The sequence below is a fragment of the Oncorhynchus clarkii genome, chromosome 10 (assembly GCF_045791955.1).
Source record: "Oncorhynchus clarkii lewisi isolate Uvic-CL-2024 chromosome 10, UVic_Ocla_1.0, whole genome shotgun sequence".
Classification (NCBI taxonomy): domain Eukaryota; kingdom Metazoa; phylum Chordata; class Actinopteri; order Salmoniformes; family Salmonidae; genus Oncorhynchus; species Oncorhynchus clarkii.
In genome coordinates this window covers 47,828,401-47,848,185 of record NC_092156.1, presented here as the reverse complement: position 1 = coordinate 47,848,185, position 19,785 = coordinate 47,828,401, and the positions used below count along the sequence as shown (strand labels likewise).

The 19,785-nt window shown below is 43.9% G+C and overlaps 2 protein-coding genes across 2 annotated transcripts; one reads left to right on the top strand and one right to left on the bottom strand.

Annotated features, from left to right (window-relative positions):
- The first annotated feature begins 1,815 nt into the window (after positions 1–1,815).
- On the top strand, positions 1,816–2,808 carry LOC139419608 (G-protein coupled receptor 12-like). Its single transcript, XM_071169587.1, has one exon. It carries the CDS (start codon positions 1,816–1,818, stop codon positions 2,806–2,808), a length of 993 nt encoding a protein of 330 aa, XP_071025688.1.
- Positions 2,809–6,911: 4,103 nt separating this feature from the next.
- On the bottom strand, positions 6,912–19,745 carry LOC139419607 (actin-binding protein WASF3-like). Its single transcript, XM_071169586.1, has 9 exons — positions 19,512–19,745; positions 13,058–13,216; positions 12,682–12,816; positions 10,515–10,668; positions 10,179–10,308; positions 9,184–9,356; positions 8,096–8,362; positions 7,515–7,894; positions 6,912–7,344 (listed from the first exon to the last, which is right to left on the bottom strand). Exons 2-9 carry the CDS (start codon positions 13,188–13,190, stop codon positions 7,187–7,189), a joined length of 1,530 nt encoding a protein of 509 aa, XP_071025687.1. The 5' UTR covers positions 13,191–13,216; positions 19,512–19,745; the 3' UTR covers positions 6,912–7,186.
- Between the last annotated feature and the right edge of the window lie 40 nt (positions 19,746–19,785).

Here is a 19,785-nt window from a genome sequence, read left to right as displayed (position 1 = left end):
TCTGCTGCGGAGAGCGTGATCACACAGTCATCTGGAACAGCTGACGCTCTCATGCATGTTTCAGTGTTACTTGCCTCGAAGCGAGCATAGAAGTTATTTATCTCGTCTGGTAGGCTCTTGTCACTGGGGAGCTCTCGGCTGTGCTTTCCTTTGCAGTCTTTAATAGTTTGAAAGCACTGCCACATCCGACGAGCGTCAAAGCCGGTGTAGTGCAATTCAATCTTAGTTCTGTATTGACGCTTTGCCTGTTTGATGGTTCGTCGCAGGGCATAGCGGTATTTCTTATAAGCTTCTGGGTTAGAGTCCCACTCCTTGAAAGCGGCAGCTCTACCCTTTAGCTCAGTGCAAAGGTTGCCTGTAATCCATGGCTTCTGGTTGGGGTACGTACATACAATCACTGTGGGGACGACATCCTAGATGCACTTATTGATAAAGCCAGTGACTGATGTGGTGTACTCCTCAATGCCATCGGAAGAATCCCAGAACATATTCCAGTCTGTGCTAGCAAAACAGTCCTGTAGCTTAGCATCTGCATCATCTGATCACTTTTTTATAGACTGAGTCACTGGTGCTTCCTGCTTTAATTTTTGCATGTAAGCAGGAATCAGGAGGATAGAGTTATGGTCAGATTTACCAAATGGACAGCTCCACGGTGGAGTTGAATTTTGTCAGCTAACTAAATTATAGACATAGCGAAATCTGGATGTTTCTTTGGCAAGCAGAGCCTTTAAAGTAATATGCTGCCACCTACAGGTTCCAGGTTTACAAACAGTTGTCTACCCATACTGGTATGCTAATGTGAGAGCAGGGGGATGCTCTGAATAACACATCCGTAAAGAATGGAGAGGGAGCACTTGACGTCATTTGGAGAATAATCCAAAGGACCAATAGGATTGAAACAAGCAAGAGTCAATGCCAGCGAATTGCCAACATCACTAGCAGTGTGTCACCCGAGTCTTAACGTCCTCCTGTGAGAAATCGATTTACAAAAGATTTGTTACAATAACGGCAAAAGAAAAGAAGAGGGGTGAAACGGCGCCAGCGGTTACTGGTGATAGTCTCCACCTGGGCGCTCCACGTCTCCATCTTCCCTGTTAAGGAATGCGCCCGGGTAGACCTCAACAAGCCATCGCAACATCACTTGACTGACTGATAGTGACACGCATGGATGCTCTGGTTAGTGATCAGGTTATATATCTACATATTATGTGATGTTCAGGTTTAGGCTACAGAGAAATGATAGACTAGAAAACCACTTTCTCACAGAAATGTCATCACATGTTTTTTTGTTTGTTTTTGTTTTACCTTAGAAGGCCTTTATAATCAGGCGTGAGGGTACAATAGCCTACATGTGTGGATTAGTAATATTGACGACAAGCCCAAAGTGAAACAACCCATATCTATTTTTTGGGGCATCCTATTACTAATCGAAATGACATAGATCTCAAATTAGATCAAAGACAACCACTAATTTCCATGTTTATCCTTTCATTCAAGTCCTGCTTAAACAGCCAATGTGTGATGTGAATACTCCCTACAGAGGGGCTCTCATTTCAATTGAACTCTTTGCTCTAAATGTTGAGTCAACGGAGGGAATCATAAGTAGTAAAATGTGGCGTTTTAGCCACTTCGCAATTTGGCGTGCGGCAGTCTAATGAGTCACATGTTTTATTTGGAAATATGTAAGATACACTCTTGAACGCAAATGTCTTTACACTGTACATTTCCTCCGGTGATCACTCTGAAATTGTCTCTATCTCGCGCCCCCTCCCCTTCTCTGTCTTTCTCAGTGATGATTCACTCTCTGCCGCAGCAATGAGTAACCAATTCAAAAACACCTCTTCCTCAACCTGGGATGTTCAAGAAGGAGGGAATTCCACACCACCTCCATCATTCCAGTTCGAGATGGAACCGGTGGTCATAAGCGTCAACCCCTGGGATATAGTCCTGTGTGTCACGGGAACCCTAATGTCCTGCGAAAATGCAATTGTCCTTGCCTTAATTATTTACACGCCCACCCTGAAAGCGCCCATGTTTGTGTTGATAGGGAGCTTGGCTTTTGCGGACCTATTGGCCGGGCTTGGTTTGATAGTGAATTTCACCATCACCTACATTTTTGATACGGGATTCGTGACGCTGCTATCAGCTGGACTGCTCATCACTGCTTTTTCGGCCTCCGTTCTCAATATCCTGGCAATCACGGTGGATAGATACCTCTCCCTTTACAACGCACTGACTTACCACACGGAACGAACGGTGATTTTTACCATCGTCACACTGGTGCTCATTTGGGTGACTAGCATCACTCTTGGTGCGCTACCGATCATGGGATGGAACTGCCTTGAGGATGAGACGACTTGCAGCATTTGCGCCCCCATTGATAAAAATCACGCCGCTGCACTGGCGGTGACTTTTCTTTTTGTGTTTGCACTTATTTTGCAACTATACCTCCAGATTTGCAAGATTGCTTTTCGGCATGCGCAGCAAATCGCTGTGCAGCAGAAGTTCATGACTACCTCCCACTCCTCCTCCCCCACCACTAAAGGGGTATCCACCCTCTCCATTATCCTTGGCACCTTTGCATTGTGCTGGATCCCTTTCGCCATGTACTCTCTGGTGGCTGACATCGGATATCCCCCTGTCTATACCTACGTCACCGCTCTGCCGGCCATTTGTCACTCTATGATAAACCCCATCATTTATGCTTTCAGAAATCCTGACATACAGAAATCTATGAGAATCGCTTGTTGTTGTGGATGTGTATCTTCCAACTTTTCTCTGCGACCAAGGACACCAAGTGATGTCTAGGCAAACGTTTGAACGTCATAGCCTATCAAGCACATCACAATCTTACTGACTATGCCGAAAAGCTTTGTAAGTGTTTTTTGTTGTTGTTGTTGTGTGCATTTTATTTGTATTTAATGACTGTCCTCTTGTTGCATATTTTACTGGTGCTAGCATTGGAATAGGCCCTTCTCTTCTCGAAACAAAGTCGTTCAATCTCTCTAAAAGTGTATTGTGCCAGAGCTACTTGCACCTTTAATGCGGAGGTAGTAGCCTTCACTGTATAGTAAAGGCCTCGTGTTACACCCCGTTTTTATTATATATAATAGATGCGTTTATAAGTGTACCCCACTGGGCACAGACGTCAATTCAACTCAAGTCAATTTTATTCCACGTTGGTTCAACGTTGATTCAACTAGTGTGCGCCCATTGGGACATGTATTGTGCAGTGGCTCGGTGTTGCTCATAAAGCATTCAGAGTAGCCTAGCGCCCTGACTCAATAGGCAAATACCTGTTCTGTGTCAGTACAACAGGGGGAAGGAAACAAACTAATTATAATGTCCCCGTACTGATTCAATTCATTGGGAATAATGTTTTTATCAAAGGTTGTTGAATGTTCTTCCGAATGACGCTGAAACGTGGTAGGCTACTGACTTGCTGCGTCTCTGCACCCTCAAAACTATGCTGAAACTGTCCCCTCAGTCTGTTAAATGTTGGGGCAAGTCAAAGTGAGCTGATTTTGTGATTAACGTTTTATTGCGAGGGAGAAAGGCTGGAATGAGTGGACAGCTCAATTCAGCGCCGGCCTTTTCAGCACCATGGACAGTGAAACGTGAGCTATCACCCACTCAATAACGCACGCGTATGCCTGGTTATGCGAGCTCTGTGGCGTCATCTGCCATAAATAATACAGCAGCAGAGAATAAGCCTCACTTGTGTGCATATTGAATTCAAGACAAAAACAGCAACATAGTGTCAGCCAAAGTTTTCCAAATGAACGCGCCCAGACCGTATCATATATTCCCAGTATGACAGGGCACTCTAAATGTTTAAAGTGGTAAACTCCTTACATTCGCCACGCGCACAACACTACTTGCTTATAATTACAATTGTCCACGTGCAATATCTGTACGCCCATAGCCTACACATCCTCGGTAGAACTAACACATCGACATCTGATTGCGGACAGAAGTCATAATATATTGCTTTATTGGTTATAACATTGCTCATGTTTCCACAGTGAATCAATATTTGTCACACCTAGATTTGTCTGTAGGGTAGTTGTACATAATAGGTGCAGTGCATCTAAATTATGCAAATGGTACAGTTTTGTTCTCTGTTATGTCACTCGTTCCAATATTCGGTAAACACCAATTTTCTACAGAATGTCTTAATTGTTTTGCCTTACTATGTCTCACTGGCAATAATGTATAACTTGTGTAAAGTGATAAACTGAATGACATGTATATGTTGGTTCTCAATAGAAAGGGATCAATATACTTAACAAATAGCCATTTGCCAGTTTATGACTGTATGGTACAGTATGAGCAGCTCTATGACGTCAATAATGTGTGGTGTACAGCGCTTGAATGATAATGCAACGTCTGTTGTTTGAGATGTGTGTGGAGACCCCTTACAGTATGTAGGCTTATCTATTGCCTATTCTCTGGTTGTGCAGCCAAAGAGCTGCTATAAGCAATCCACAATCATTGGAACCCCCTATGATTCCAGTCAACATTGGTGGGAACTCTGCAACCAGTGTCATCACTATTGAATTGAAGACGATCTTGTGTGTGCCGCCAAGCTTTGCTTGTGTAAGTACTGTATGGAATGCTTGTGTCCGATTCAGATGATTCACTGTCGCTCATCCACCACAGTCAGCATGATTGATTCAGCTATTTAGTATTCTCACAGGGTTTAGAAATCCATAAGGTCTTATCGTATTGGTATAAAGCTATATTTTTATATATTTATTGAAAAAAAATGTATGTAGTTTGTTTATCTAGTTGTTGTTTTTTAAATCATAAATTATTCATTTTGTCTTTAGGAAACAACTTCAGTGTGTCCCGTTCAATGTATTCAAGGAATGATTGTTGTCATAAACGACGCCAAACGATTGCAACACTACTGTCAAATTTGTTTGCTTCCTCAAGATCCTGGACTACTCGTTGTGTTGCATTGGTGACTTCTGTTGAAAACACTTCACCATATTGTCACCAAGACAGGGTTTTAGTTGAGGTTTTCGTAACAAAGGCAATCAACCAAATCTGTAGCACCGAGATATCCAACTAGGTGTCTGTGGGAAAGGTCAATAAATGTTTGTTAACCGCTCGTCTGTTTTGGGTCACTCAGTTGGGTCCTGGCTTGATGCACTCTGGGACAGATGGAGGCACAGTGACCTGCTTTTGAAGTGACTGCCTTTGAAGACAAACAGAATCCAACAACAGCTATCCGTATCTGTCTGGTGTGGAAAAACTCCACTGAACTCAGAAAGAGACACAGAGAGTAAATTCCAAAACACTGTACCACTGGAAGGTTCTGGAATTTTTGAAAGAACTACAACCCCAAAACATACAAAACATGGATTTGTGTAATTGTGCGAAACATGAGATATTCATACTCACAAGGTTCTTATAATTGTGTTTGTACAGTACCACATCTAGTGGGGATTTACCTGTACTTAAAATACCATCCTTAGGGTGTGGCTATACAGCTGGGCAAGAAATACTGTGTTCTCCCTGGGCTGTCCCCTCCCATGTTGTGGATCTTATGAGTTCATTTGTCCCTATGCTCTTCCTGCCGTCGCAGATGGCCAGATGGCCTGACGTGGTGGGTGGTGGTCACACTGTACATGCAAAAAATAACGACATACAAATGTCTCTCAGAACTAGTGCATAAATTGGTTGTTCACATTCGAGTGATACGGTACAATAGGGAAGTTATGTCAATGGAATAGACCAGCGATTTGCAAAAAAACAGCCACAAGAGGATCCAATACAAAAGTAAGGCCTCGTAACACTTATTTCATTTTATTACCCCCTCACACATGCCCTTATTATTTCCAGGTTCGATCAGTGTGATAGTCATTTCATATCTAGATACCCAAATTAATTTGTACAAGCAGTGTTACAAAAAAAATCTATACAACAATGAATTGTAAAACACAGTAGTTGTACAAACACATTACTTAATAGAACACAGGGTCAGTATGTTCGAAAACACTGCTATGAACCCTCTCTCATCTCTTCCAGTAGAACGTTAGTCAAAATGGACGACAAGCCCACCAGCAATCAGATACTATCTCTCCAGGCCTTCAACATAAAATAAGTGAGTCAGAAAAGAAGGAAAAAGCAAGGCATTGAGATATTCCCTTTCGCTGACACGCACACCACGTACGCACACACACCACGCACGCACACACACCACGCACGCACACACACCACGCACGCACACACAAAGTACAATAGAGAAAATAAACCCCAAAATAATTTCCATGTTAGTGTCTGTCTTACACAGTGGTCATTAGTCAACCTGCAAATCTTTAGCAAATTATGTAAACCAAAAACGACAACTGATGTTAAACACTGCCTGTTAGGGTATCAATACTCAACCACAACACTGTAAACAATTGAACAAAGTGACAAAATTAAAGGAACATCCCTCAGATGACAAAAAGCTGTGTTGACAATACGGTTACGGCTACAGCATCATATGTCCAAAAGTATCCACCCACCTGATTTAACACTTGATGTGACATCATCTTCATATGCACAGTTATCACAAACAGCACAGCCAGAATAGAAGATGACTCTAAATAATGCTTTTCAATGAACAAATATTTAAGTGCATCCAGTTAGATGAGTTGAAAGAATGCCATAGCATCTTCACCTAGAAAACAACATCTGTGGTGTTGGTGTGGCTCATTTACAGGTGGAGGAGATGCATTGAAAGTCTAAATGCAACTGAAAGCACAAATAATATTCAAACTACAATATCAGGACTCATGAAATAAACACTTTTATACTGGACCATAAGTAATATATTATACTATATCATATTATATATATAAGTATAAGCTTGCTGTGCCTGCTTTCAACAGACCCCCCCCCCCCCCCCCAGCCCCAGATCCACTGTGGTTTCCTCTCAGCCCATATCTGACTAGATAATGGATACTGTCATACTGTGTAAGCGTCTCCTCATCTACTTTCTCATCTACTTCCTCTAACAAGAGGTCTATCGAGACGTAGTGTGCGATGACTGTGTGTGTGTGTGTGGTGTGTGTGTGTGTGTGTGTGTGTGTGTGTGGTGTGTGTGTGTGTGTGTGTGTGTGTGTGTGGTGTGTTTCCTGTTATTGGAATAGCAGCACAGTAAGTAAAGTAAGCCTAAGCCCTCTGCTCCGTCTCAGTCTGACCACTCGTTCTCCTCAGGCTCCGAGTCCTCATCTGATTCGCTGTACTCCACTGCGATACGTCGGGACAGGATGGTGGCCACGTCGTTCCCCACTGGCTCCTTCTTGGCTTCCTGCTCACGCTGCTCCTGCACCTTCCTCAGCTGGATGCCTAAGGAACACAACACAACGGTCATCTACTGTACAGATGATACGTACTACAAACTGTCAAAATACATTTCCCATACAGTAAATATGTTACTAGAATAGTAGCGTTCCATGTACAGTAATGCAGACAGATCATGTAGTGTAATCCTGGCCGTTCCACCTAGAGGGTCTCACCTCTGCGGATGGCTGACAGCAGGTCGCTGCGTGCGTCACTTATCGGGATGCCTAGCACCTTGCCCTTCCTTGGCAGTGTTCCCCCAGAGGGGTGTATGGCATGGGCTGGAGAGGGAGCGAATGTTGGGGGGCCACCAGGTGGGGGTGGAGGAGGGGCAACAGGAGGTCCTCCAGTGACAGGGTGAGATGGAGAGGGGACATAGCCAGCGGGTGGGGGCGGAGGGGGTGAGGGGCTGTAGGGGCGGGACAGGGTGGCCACTGTGCCAGGGGCCAGGGTGGGAGGCCCTGTTTTGCTGTCAAAGGCCGTCTGGGCTGAGGGGATGAGGGGAGGAGGTGGGGGCGGGGCCGGAGGGATAAAGTGCTCTGGCATCTGGTGACCGCTGTGGACCAATGACAGGAAACCAACCAAGTCAGACATAGTCTTTCTCACCATTCCAGCACTACATCATTCATGTTGGATGAGATAAATACCTGTGAAATTTACTGTAGATAGAAACGGCTTTCAGACTTGAATTCAGCTTAGATAAAATAGCAAAAATGGGCACAGAAGGCGGGACAAGAGGGGTAGCTGGCTAACACACCTGGCCTCTTTGGAAGCTGCGGGCCGGGGTCCGTTCAAGGATGGGTCTGCAGGTGTGGGTCCGTGGTGGGGCTGCATGCGGCCCAGGGAATGCTGGCGGCCTTGAGCTGCAGTGGTAGCAGCAGCAGGGGGGCGGTAGGCCCGGTCCAGGGACTGGGTCTGGTTGGGGCCTGTTAGGTGCTCCTTCCCATCAGGACCCAGCACAACTCCCTCCTGGGGTGGGTGGTTAGGGCTGGCAGGGTAGGACTGTTCATCAGACATACCAGACCTGGAACATTTCATCCACAGACAGAGGTTGATGAGGAGGAAAAGGGATATCTTCCAAGACGTTCAGTATACACCTAGTCTCATGTCAATGGACATCCACATTTCTTTATTTCCAATCTAAGAAAACCCTAGTAACTTGGTAGTCAAACATTATACTGTGAGTACAATGTAGAATACTACATGTTAAAGGGATATTTCGAGATTTAGGTGATTTTTCTACTTACTCGGAGTCAGAATAACTCATGATACCATTTTTATGTCTCTGCGTGCAGTTTTATTAAAGTTAGCATATTGTTAGCTTAGCGCAATTGCTGAAAGTCTGCTGGTACAGTAGCCAGCTCCTCTCAAAAGCAAGGAAACAGACCTTCTAAATACTCCAAAGCTTGGTGGTTGGTCATTTAAAGTCTTACAAAGCTATACATAGTAATCAATATTTTCTAAATTGGCTTATTTGACTGATAATCATTAAGAAACAAGATTCTATTCACATCCTCACTCTGACCAGCTGTCGCATAGAGATGTATAGAGGTCACAACGTTGTCTCTGTTCCATTATGGCGTCTGTGAGCGGACGGGCAGCGCCATTGAGAAACATACAACGTGGAGCTCTCTATACATCTCTATACTTAAATCTCTAAATCTCGCAGTATCCCTCTAAGGAACATGGAGGCGTTTGAACATTTAGGTAGATGGCAGCAGCATTTTGTACATTTACATTTTGTGATGAGCATTTCCCCATATTTCACATAATATCTATAATAATATATACAGTAATATATAATAATTGTTCCTTGATTGATTGATTCAGTGCATCCCTACTGACCTGTCTGGAGAGAGGGATCCCTCAGAGGACATGCCATGGTAGGGTGAAGGCGTGAGGCGGGTGTCTGGACGGAACTCCTTGTCGTAGGCCATCATGTTCCACTCCTGACGGCGGTTCCGGGCCTTCCTCACCTTCTTAACCTCCCGGCTGGGGTCATCCACCTGTTTCTGCTCCTGAAAATGACAAGGACGGTGACTACAGCCGAAATACAGGGATATGGACTGCGCCAGAGGATTCCCTTATGCGGTATAAACCATACATATGGGAAAAAACTATCATCGACTATCATCATTATGGGACAAACATAAACACCATAAACAGGACATGTAAGTGCTCATTTATTATGTATAAAATGCATTTAAATTCCGCTACGGTTCCTTAGACTAGTGGTGTACCTTCTTAGTCTTAGTTCTTAGTAAATAAATGAGCACGCCTCCTCTAATTAAGTCAATTTTAGCTATACAGCTTAGTAGTGTTTGTAAGAGGTGTCTCATCTTGCTAAACACATATGACAAGGCTATTTACTAACCATGTCGCTGTCTTTTCTCTTGCTCCCTCCCTCACCCCTTAAGCCCTAGCTCCCTCTCTCTCTTTCCTTTCCTTCCCGTCCTCTATCTCGGTCTAAACACACGTCCACATCCCCAGGCTTAGGACGCTTGTGCGCAGACAGTCTAAAAGGAGCAACGAGCTAATCCTGACGGGCCTGATGTTCAATGGCGGAGGGAAGGAGAGCGGGTCTGAGAGGGGGAAAAAACAGCCAACAGTCATGAGAGTATAGAGGATAAGAGAGAGCTGTTCTTGTCTATTAATGTTATGTATTATGTCATGTTTCATGTTCGGTGCGGACCCCCAGGAAGAGTGTCCTAATAAAATACCCCCCCCCCCAAAAAAAAATACCAAGAGCCAGCAAAGAGCTTGCAGCGGAATGTAGCGACATGTGTGAGAGTAGTGATTCATCATCGACGCACATAAGACACACAAACAAACTCACACACCTTGTCACCCGCCTTCTGCTTCCTCTTCTCCTTCCGCTTGTTTTCTGTTGCTTGGATCATCTTCTCCTTCCACAGGTTAAAGAAGTAGGATGGGTCTGTGTAGAACTTAAGGCCATCCTTTTTGTCATCCCTGTATGACAACACATCCTGACCTGAGACTGTGCTTCAGCAATGCAATTGACACCTACACTTTATATATGATACATTATATAACTCTGTTGTAATGCACATCATTTGCACATCCCCAATGCTTAATTCTGTATCCTGTACCTAAGGAAAAACGCAAAGACTAAAGTGGGGTTCAGTAAGTTGTTATGTGTTTGGATGAGGGTTGACCTGTAGGGGCTGAGGATGTTTAGGGGTGGAGGTTTGTCACAGCGATGGTACATCTCCATGACGGGGTTGAGGATGGAGTTCCTGGACACCACCTGCTGGTCCTGGATGGTGGAGCTCTTGAAAGCCTTCCTCATGTTGATGTCCTGCAGCGAAACTGGGACCAGAATGCCAAGAACGAACACAATGAATGAACCCTCGAACACTGACTCATTATCAGCTATGAATGGCCACGGGAACCCAGTTTGCATGAGGACGTTTAGAAGTTCAATAACATGAAAACCAACCACATTCATTAGTGGTGGATCAATGCTTCAACACAGTTTAATAGGACCGCAAACAGAGGCTCATGAATCATGATTAAGGTAAGCAGAGATGCTAAATGGGATACATACAGTGCATTCGGAAAGTAATCAGACCCCTTGACTTTTTCCACATTTTGTTATGTTAGAGGCTTATTCTGAAATGGATGAATAAAAAAAAATGCTCTCATCAATTTACACACAATACCCCATAATGACAAAGTGAAACCAGGTTTTTAGAAATCCCTGATTTACATAAGTATTCAGACACTTTGCTATGACACTCGAAAAAATTGAGCTCTGGTGCATCCTGTTTCAATTGATCATCCTTGAGATGTTTCTACAACTTCATTGGAGTCCACCTGTGATAAATTCAATTGATTGGACATGATTTGGAAAGGCACACACCTGTCTATATAAGGTGCCACAATTGACAGTGCATGTCAGAGCAAAAACCAAGCCATGAGGTTGAAGGAATTGTCAATAGAGCTCTGAGACAGGATTGTGTCGAGGCAGAGATCTGGGGAAGGGTACCAAAACATTTCTGCAGCATTGAAGTCCTCAAGAACACAGTGGCCTCCATCATGCTTAAATGGAAGAAGTTTGGAACCACCAAGACTCTTCCTATAATTGGCTGTCCGGCCAAACTGAGCAATCGGGGACCAAGAACCCTATGGTCACTCTGACAGAGCTTCAGAGTTCCCCTGTGGAGATGGGAGAACCTTCCAGAAGAACAACCATCCTCGCAGCACTCCACCAATCAGACCTTTATGGTAGAGTGGCCAGACGGAAGCCACTCCTCAGTAAAAGGCACATGACAGCCTGCTTGGAGTTTGCCAAAAGGTACCTAAAGAACTCTCAGACCATGAGAAACAACATTTCTGGTCTGATAAAACCAAGATTGAACTCTTTGGCCTGAATGCCAAGCGTCATGTCTGGAGGAAACCTGGCACCATCCATTCGGTGAAGCATGGTGGTGGCAGCATCATGCTGTGGGGATGTTTTTCAGCAACAGTGACTGGGAGACTTGTCAGGATTGAGGGGAAGATGAACAGAGAAAACCTGGAGCACTCAGGTTGTCCAACAGGACAACAACCCTCAGCACACAGCCAAGACAACACAAGAATGTCCTTGAGTGGCCCAGCCGGAGCCCGGACTTGAATCCGATCGAACATCTCTGGAGAGACCTGAAAATAACTGTGCAGCAACGCTCCCCATTCAACCTGACAAAGCTTGAGAGGATCTGCAGATTTGAATGTGAGAAACTCCCCAAATACAGGTGTGCCAAGCTTGTAGCTTCATACTCAAGACTCGATTCTGCAATCACTACCAAAGGTGCTTCAACAAAGTACTGAGTCTTTACTCAGTAAGTGCTGAAGTACTTATGTAAATGTAATATTTCAGTGCAAAAATTCTAAAAAACAGTGTTTGTTTTTTCATTATGGGATGGTGTGCGTATTTTTTTCAATTTTGGAATAAGGCTGTAACATAACAGAATGTGGAAAAAGTCAAGGGGTCTGAATACTTTCCGACTGCACTGTATACAGTATTCAGCATATCCCAGGCTGTATAATGGAAATCAATGTATTGGTGATTGCAGCAGCAGTGAGTCTGTGGCTCAGCTGTGGGGCACAAAGCCCTGGTGAAGCCCTTGCATTATGCAACGGTATGTTTTACTTCGCTAATTAGCACGGTGCGCTTAATTCGATGCTTATTCACGCTCTCATACCATATGCTGGGCTGCAACTTTGAGTATCATCATGCTATAGCATGTACAGTATTATGTGACCACTCCCCTTTCCTCAGCAGATTCTGCCCCCCCCCCCCCCCGCCCCTCATAACCCCTGTCACCTGCCGCCTCCACCTACCCTCCTCCACAGTGGAGTCCAGCTGGGTGACTTTGACAGCCAGCAGGTCCACTCTCTCCTGGAGGCTGTTCATTCTCATGTAGAAGCTGTTGGCCTCGTTGAACAGCTCTCCGAAGATGTCCTCTGCATGTCGACCTGCGTTCACAAAAACACACACAACATGCATTAACAGAGGTCAGGGTCAGAGTAGGGCTATGAGAATGTACCTTTAAAATAACCCATACATTACATGTTTGAAGAAAATAAAAATACTGCCTGAAATAGATTGGTTAAGAGTTCATTTCCATTCAACATTCAGTCAGTCGGTGTCAGTCAGTCAGCAGACAGACAGTCAGTCAGTCAGCAGACAGACAGTCAGTCAGGTGTGTAGACTTACTCAGGCCCCCCAACTGTTTGATGATGGCTGCCAGGGTGCTGTTAGTGACACACTCCAGCTCGCTGGTGACCCCATCCGGCACGGCTCCACGGCACAGGTGCCTGGGCTCGATGCATCTCTTCACCAGCGGCATGGCGGCTGCGCCCTACACACACTCAGCTACAGAGAGCCAGGGAGGAAAGGGTTAAAAAAAACAACACACAAAAACACCACTCCAATTAGCACATTCATTGCGGCTATAGAACAATAGAACTCAGTCTTCAGTGGAGCAGTCTATATTGAACGCCATGTTGTGTGACACCTCAATCAGAGGCACTGAATAAAGAAAGAGTCAATAGGCGGGGGAGAGAGAACGGAGAGAACCCAATAGAAACCATGTAATTAACCAACAGAGGGAAATCACAACATCTACAGCAATGGTGCAATCATATGGACTAATAATGAAAGGTGTGCCGGACAAAGACCTAGTATTGTCAAAGAAAAGAGGTTGAGAGTAAGCATTTATGAAAGGTCATAACTTCATTAGTATGGCACTGTGATTATAGTAGTACTTACTATGTTTGAAAGGAAGGCAAGGGCAATCAGGATTCAAAGGTCGGGGGGCACAGACTAAAGAACCAATGAAATATTAGGACAGTATCATGGCCTATTGCATCATGGATAGTGTGTGATTGACAGTGAGTGTGTGTGTGACAGTGAGTGTGTGTGTGTGTGTGTGTGTGTGTGTGTGTGTGTGTGTGTGTGTGTGTGTGTGTGTGTGTGTTTGTGTGTGTGTGTGTGTGTGTGTGTTTGTGTGGGTACGAACTCTGTGCTCAGCCCATCAGGCTAATGGGTAGTGGCCATCTAGCCTGAATCTCTCCCCACACAGCCCTAATGCAGGCTGGCATGCCTTTACACAACCGCCTGGCATTCATTTACACGACCGCCTGGCATTCATTTACACGACCGCCTGGCATTCATTTACACAACCGCCTGGCATTCATTTACACAACCACCTGGCATTCATTTACACGACCGCCTGGCATTCATTTACACGACCGCCTGGCATTCATTTACACAACCGCCTGGCATTCATTTACACAACCACCTGGCATTCATTTACACGACCGCCTGGCATTCATTTACACGACCGCCTGGCATTCATTTACACAACCGCCTGGCATTCATTTACACAACCGCCTGGCTTTCATTTACACGACCGCCTGGCATTCATTTACACGACCGCCTGGCATTCATTTACACGACCGCCTGGCATTCATTTACACAACCACCTGGCATTCATTTACACGACCGCCTGGCATTCATTTACACGACCGCCTGGCATTCATTTACACAACCGCCTGGCATTCATTTACACAACCACCTGGCATTCATTTACACGACCGCCTGGCATTCATTTACACGACCGCCTGGCATTCATTTACACAACCGCCTGGCATTCATTTACACAACCGCCTGGCTTTCATTTACACGACCGCCTGGCATTCATTTACACGACCGCCTGGCATTCATTTACACGACCGCCTGGCATTCATTTACACAACCGCCTGGCATTCATTTACACAACTGCCTGGCATTCATTTACACGACCCACTGCCTACTGCTCAGCATGTCCCTATAGTGGAGACAATGGAGGAGACCTCTCTTCCTCTGGCTTACGTCCCTCTTTCACAAGTGTTCTACCTCCTATCTCTCTCAGTTCAATCACTGTATTTATAGGCCTTTACATGTCGTGTCTCTTTCAAGCACTGGTCTAAAAATATATAAAAAATAGCAGAACAAAAATAACCCAATAAGCATATCCAATGACAAAGAGCTTGGATCCAATGAGAATGGGCTTTCATCTTCATTTGGCATTTGGGCATATCAAGTCTAAAAACAGACTTACCTACAGTAAGCTTACAAATTTTGCTCGTGAGATAGTACTAATGTACCTTATCGAATGAAGGCTATTCTGTTCATGTCAATGGATGACTAATTATGGGCTTCAAAATCTTGTCTATTCTGTGATCGTGTACAATAAAGTGTATTGCATTGGGGGTGTGTGTGTGGGGGGGGGGGGGGGGGGTTGTGAGTAGTGTGCATGCAAACAGCAAGGGGCTCTACTATATCAGAGCTACATTCTGGGGCCATCACCATGGCAACCTCCAAGGACCTTCCCTTGTGCTCTGTTGCCCATTGCAATGTGATGAGAAGAAGTACATTTGAGAGAAATAGAACAAAGCAATCATACACATACTGTAGTACACTGCAAATAGAAGCATTGGACCAGACAAAATGAAAAAGGACAGAATACACAAAACATATAAACATAGGACCAGAAAGACAAAGAACATTATTAGTTTTCCTACATCAGCATATCATCTTGGAATGTCAGGCTTTAATTATATGTCTCCTATTTCAAATAAATAGGCCGAGATGTTCCCCAAGGCTACAGAGTCCTTTTTGCAGCTGTCAAAAATTGCAATAAATTGGCACGGTAAAATAGCTAAACATGCGTAAACAACCTCAAGGGGAACCTCTAGCAGGGAAATGCAACCTCATGCACGGAGAGAGAGAGACGGGTTCATGATACTCTCTGGAGGATGGGAGTATGGCCTTTTAGCATGTCTGCTCTGCAGCTCCTTGGTTATGTGTATATGTACAGTTGAAGTTGGAAGTGTACATACACCTTAGCCAAATACACTTAAACTCAGTTTTTCACAATTCCTGACATTTAATCCGGGTAAGAATTAGCTGTTTTAGGTCAGTTAGGATCACCACTTTATTTTAAGAATGTGAAATGTCAGAATAATAGTAGAGAGAATGATTTATTTCAGCTTTTATTTCTTTCATCACATTCCCAGTGGGTCAGACGTTTACATACATTCAATTAGTATTCGGTAGTATTGCCTTTAAAATGTTTAACTTGGGTCAAACATTTCGGGTTGCCTTCCACAAGCTTCCCACAATACGTTGGGTGAATTTCAGCCCATTCCTCCTGACAGAGCTGGTGTAACTGAGTCAGGTTTGTAGGCCTCCTTGCTCGCACGCGCTTTTTCAGTTCTGCCCACAAATTTTCTATAGGATTGAGTTCAGGGCTTTGTGATGGCCACTCCAATACCTTGACTTTGTTGTCCTTAAGCCATTTTGCTACAACTTTGGAAGTATGCTTGGGGGTCAATGTCCATTTGGAAGACCCATTTGTGACCAAGCTTTAACTTCCTGACTGATGTCTTGAGATTTTGCTTCAATATATCCACATCATTTCGCTTCCTCATGATGCCATCTATTTCGTGAAGTGCACCAGTCCCTCCTGCAGCAAAGCACCCCCACAACATGATGCAGCCACCCCCATGCTTCATGGTTGGGATGGTGTTCTTCAGTTTGCAAGCCTCCCCCTTTTTCCTCCAAACATAATGATGGTCATTATGGCCAAACGGTTTCATTTTTGTTTCATCAGACCAGAGGACATTACTCCAAAAAGTACGATCTTTGTCCCCATGTGCAATTGCAAACCGTAGTCTGGCTTTTTATGGCGGTTTTGGAGCAGTGGCTTCTTCCTTGCTGAGCGGCCTTTCAGGTTATGTCGATATAGAACTCGTTTTACTGTGGATATAGATACTTTTGTACCTATTTCCTCCAGAATCTTCACAAGGTCATTTGCTGTTGTTCTGGGATTGATTTGCACTTTTCGCACCAAAGTGCGTTCATCTCTAGGAGACAGAACGCGTCTCCTTCCTGAGTGGTATGACGGCTGCATGGTCCCATGGTGTTTATACTTGCATACTATTGTTTGTACGGATTAATGTGGTACCTTCAGGCGTTTGGAAATTGCTCCGAAGGATGAACCAGACTTGTGGAGGTAAAAAAAAATAGTTCTGGGGTCTTGGCTGATTTCTTTTGATTTCCCCATGATGTCAAGCAAAGAGGCACTGAGTTTGAAGGTAGGCCTTGAAATACATCCACAGGTACACCTCCAATTGGCTCAAATTATGTCAACTAGCCTATCAGAAGCTTCTAAAGCCATGACATCATTTTCTGGAATTTTCCAAGCTGTTTAAAGGCAGTCAACTTAGTGTATGTAAACTTCTGACCCACTGGGATTGTGATACTGTGAATTATAAGTTAAATAATCTGTCTGTAAACTATTGTTGTAAAAATTACTTGTGTCATGCACAAAGTAGATGTCCTAACCGACTTGACAAAACTATAGTGTGTTAACAATAAATTTGTGGAGTGGTTGAAAAACAAGTTTTAATGACTCCAACTTAAGTAAACTTCCGACTTCAACTGTACGTTTACTATCTGGGTGAACTATCCCTTGGATCATTTATACATGACTCGCTCCCATTGCTGAGGCCGCTGAGACCCCACCTTCCAAATGCTTATTTATTTGCTGACATAGCTTATTGTTCAAATATGAATGAGTGAACTTTCTGTTCTCCTTTGTGTGTTAATTCTTCATGAATGATTACTTTCACACCCAAACACTGCTGTCCCCTCAAAAATCTATTGGCCTCCAGTCTGTTGCTGGCATCTGCTAACCATTACCCTCTTCCGCATTTTTTGCCATCCTTTCCATTGCTCACAATGCCCCTTTCTTGTTGGAGTATTCTCACTATTCAAACTAAGAGTGGCTCTCAGAATCTGGCTAAATGCTACCATTGATTCCGAAACGTCAAGTTGTGTGTCTTTTCTCTCATCTCTCATTCTTGTCTCCTCTACTGGAGCCAGTATAGCATGCCGCCACAGCCTCAACAGTCATGGTGAAGAAAACTGATTCATGAGTGGAAACCATAGCAACACTTCCACAGTGCTGCTAGCATGACACTGGCTCCAGGCTCCCTTTTACATAATCTATGTTCAGAACAAGATAGTAGAAACTCAATGATCTACTGCATTCCTCCCATCGTAGACCTAGCAGTTCAACCATAGTCAGTGGGTGAATCTATTAAAACTAGGTAAGAGCAGTTAGAATATGTAAAGATCAGCACAAATATACAAGCATTTGAGTCAAATATACAAGCACAACACCCAACTTGACAGGTTTCTCCTGTTGCTGAAATTAATTGAATCCTCAAAGAACTGTATGGAGTCCATCGAAGTCATGACATCTGCCGAAAACTGCCGAAGTCATGACACCATAAGCTTCCTCCATTGCTTAAAGAAATTACAGGATGCAAACTGTCACCGCAAACTGTCACCGCAATTAAGACCACATTTTATGGCCTACCCTTTGTAATCCCAAATCAATCAAGATTGCCAAACTACCATTTGAGTTGACAAATAAAACAAGTTAACCAAGAATTGTCTGTCAACCATACAAGGCCAACCAAAATGTGTTCCATATAAGCTCTGAGGCCCCACTCCTATTTCTTTCCTACAAACTGTTTGAGGTCTTGGTTGCAGAAATGTGCCTCTTTTAATAAGAAATATACAGGTGATTTTTCAGACTAGTGATACTGCTGTTGCCTGTTCTCAATAACATATGCCATTTAGCAGACACTTTTATCCATGCACGCATACATTTTACATATGGGTGGTCCCAGGATTTGAACCCACTAACCTGGCATTAACAAGCACCATGATCTACCAAATGAGCTACAAAGGAGACCGATAATCTCAGAACACCTGGACTTCTCATCTCATAGAATATACAGTATGCTTTATTTAAATAGTGCATTTGGGTAACACTTGTGCATCAGTTGCACCTGTGTAATTAGCAGGTTGACATTTTTTGGGGGGCTGAATCATGTTCTGTTGCAATTCGTTACTGTAGTATCCACGTTGTTTCACAGTAACCTAGTTCAGTAAACCTAATTTCTTTGTAACTTCATAGTAATAGATGAGCAGATATGTGACTGCACCTGCAGCCTCGTGCAGGTACAGATTGCTTTCCCCCCCAAAAAATATCAATTTGACTTAATTAGTAGTCATCCTTCATTAGACATCTGACTGACTAAAAATAATGACATCAGTGAGTTCCTGCAGTTGGACTGATGATCACGTCATACATCCAACCATTGCTGCTTCTGCACAAGCATGTGATTTGTAACGCAAAGGGAACAGAACAGGTGTTCGCTACGACCATAGGGCTACAGCAGTTAACCAGTGTTCAAGTACAGCTGAAAATGGGATAATCGTGAATGTGAAGAGGAAAACCAATATATTGATTAGAATTGGCCAGGAGACGGGTGTCTTGAGTGGTGAGAGCGTCAATCTATGTCCCTAATTCCAAGGCACAATATCTGTCACACAAACATATATTTTTCTTTCTCATGCAAGCGTTTCTTATATTGTAAGATTATAATAAATAGAACCCGCATCCCCTCTCTTCTTGTTTAGACCCCCCCCCCCCCCCCGCCCCCAAACACAAACACATTATATAATTGGAGATACTTATTGTGCCATGTATAATAATGATGTCTATCCTAAATCTAAGAAGGGTAAAATGGTACCTAAATCTACTTACCACTGGTTTGTCTTTCCCTTTACTTTTTATTTGGTTTATTTTACCTCCTCTCGTTGCCTGTATTATTTGGCAGCTATTTAGACATCGCGCGTGGAATAGATCTATAGGTCAAATGCGTTACTGCGCGCTACCATCACTACCGGTAAATTATCGAAGTCAAGGGAATGGACGACGATGCTGAAATCTGGATTCCCTTATGTCTGCATGTGTGTTTCCTTGGCAGCGTCGGCTTTCCTCCGCGACCGTGGAACGCGAACGCTCTGCAGCAGCGAAA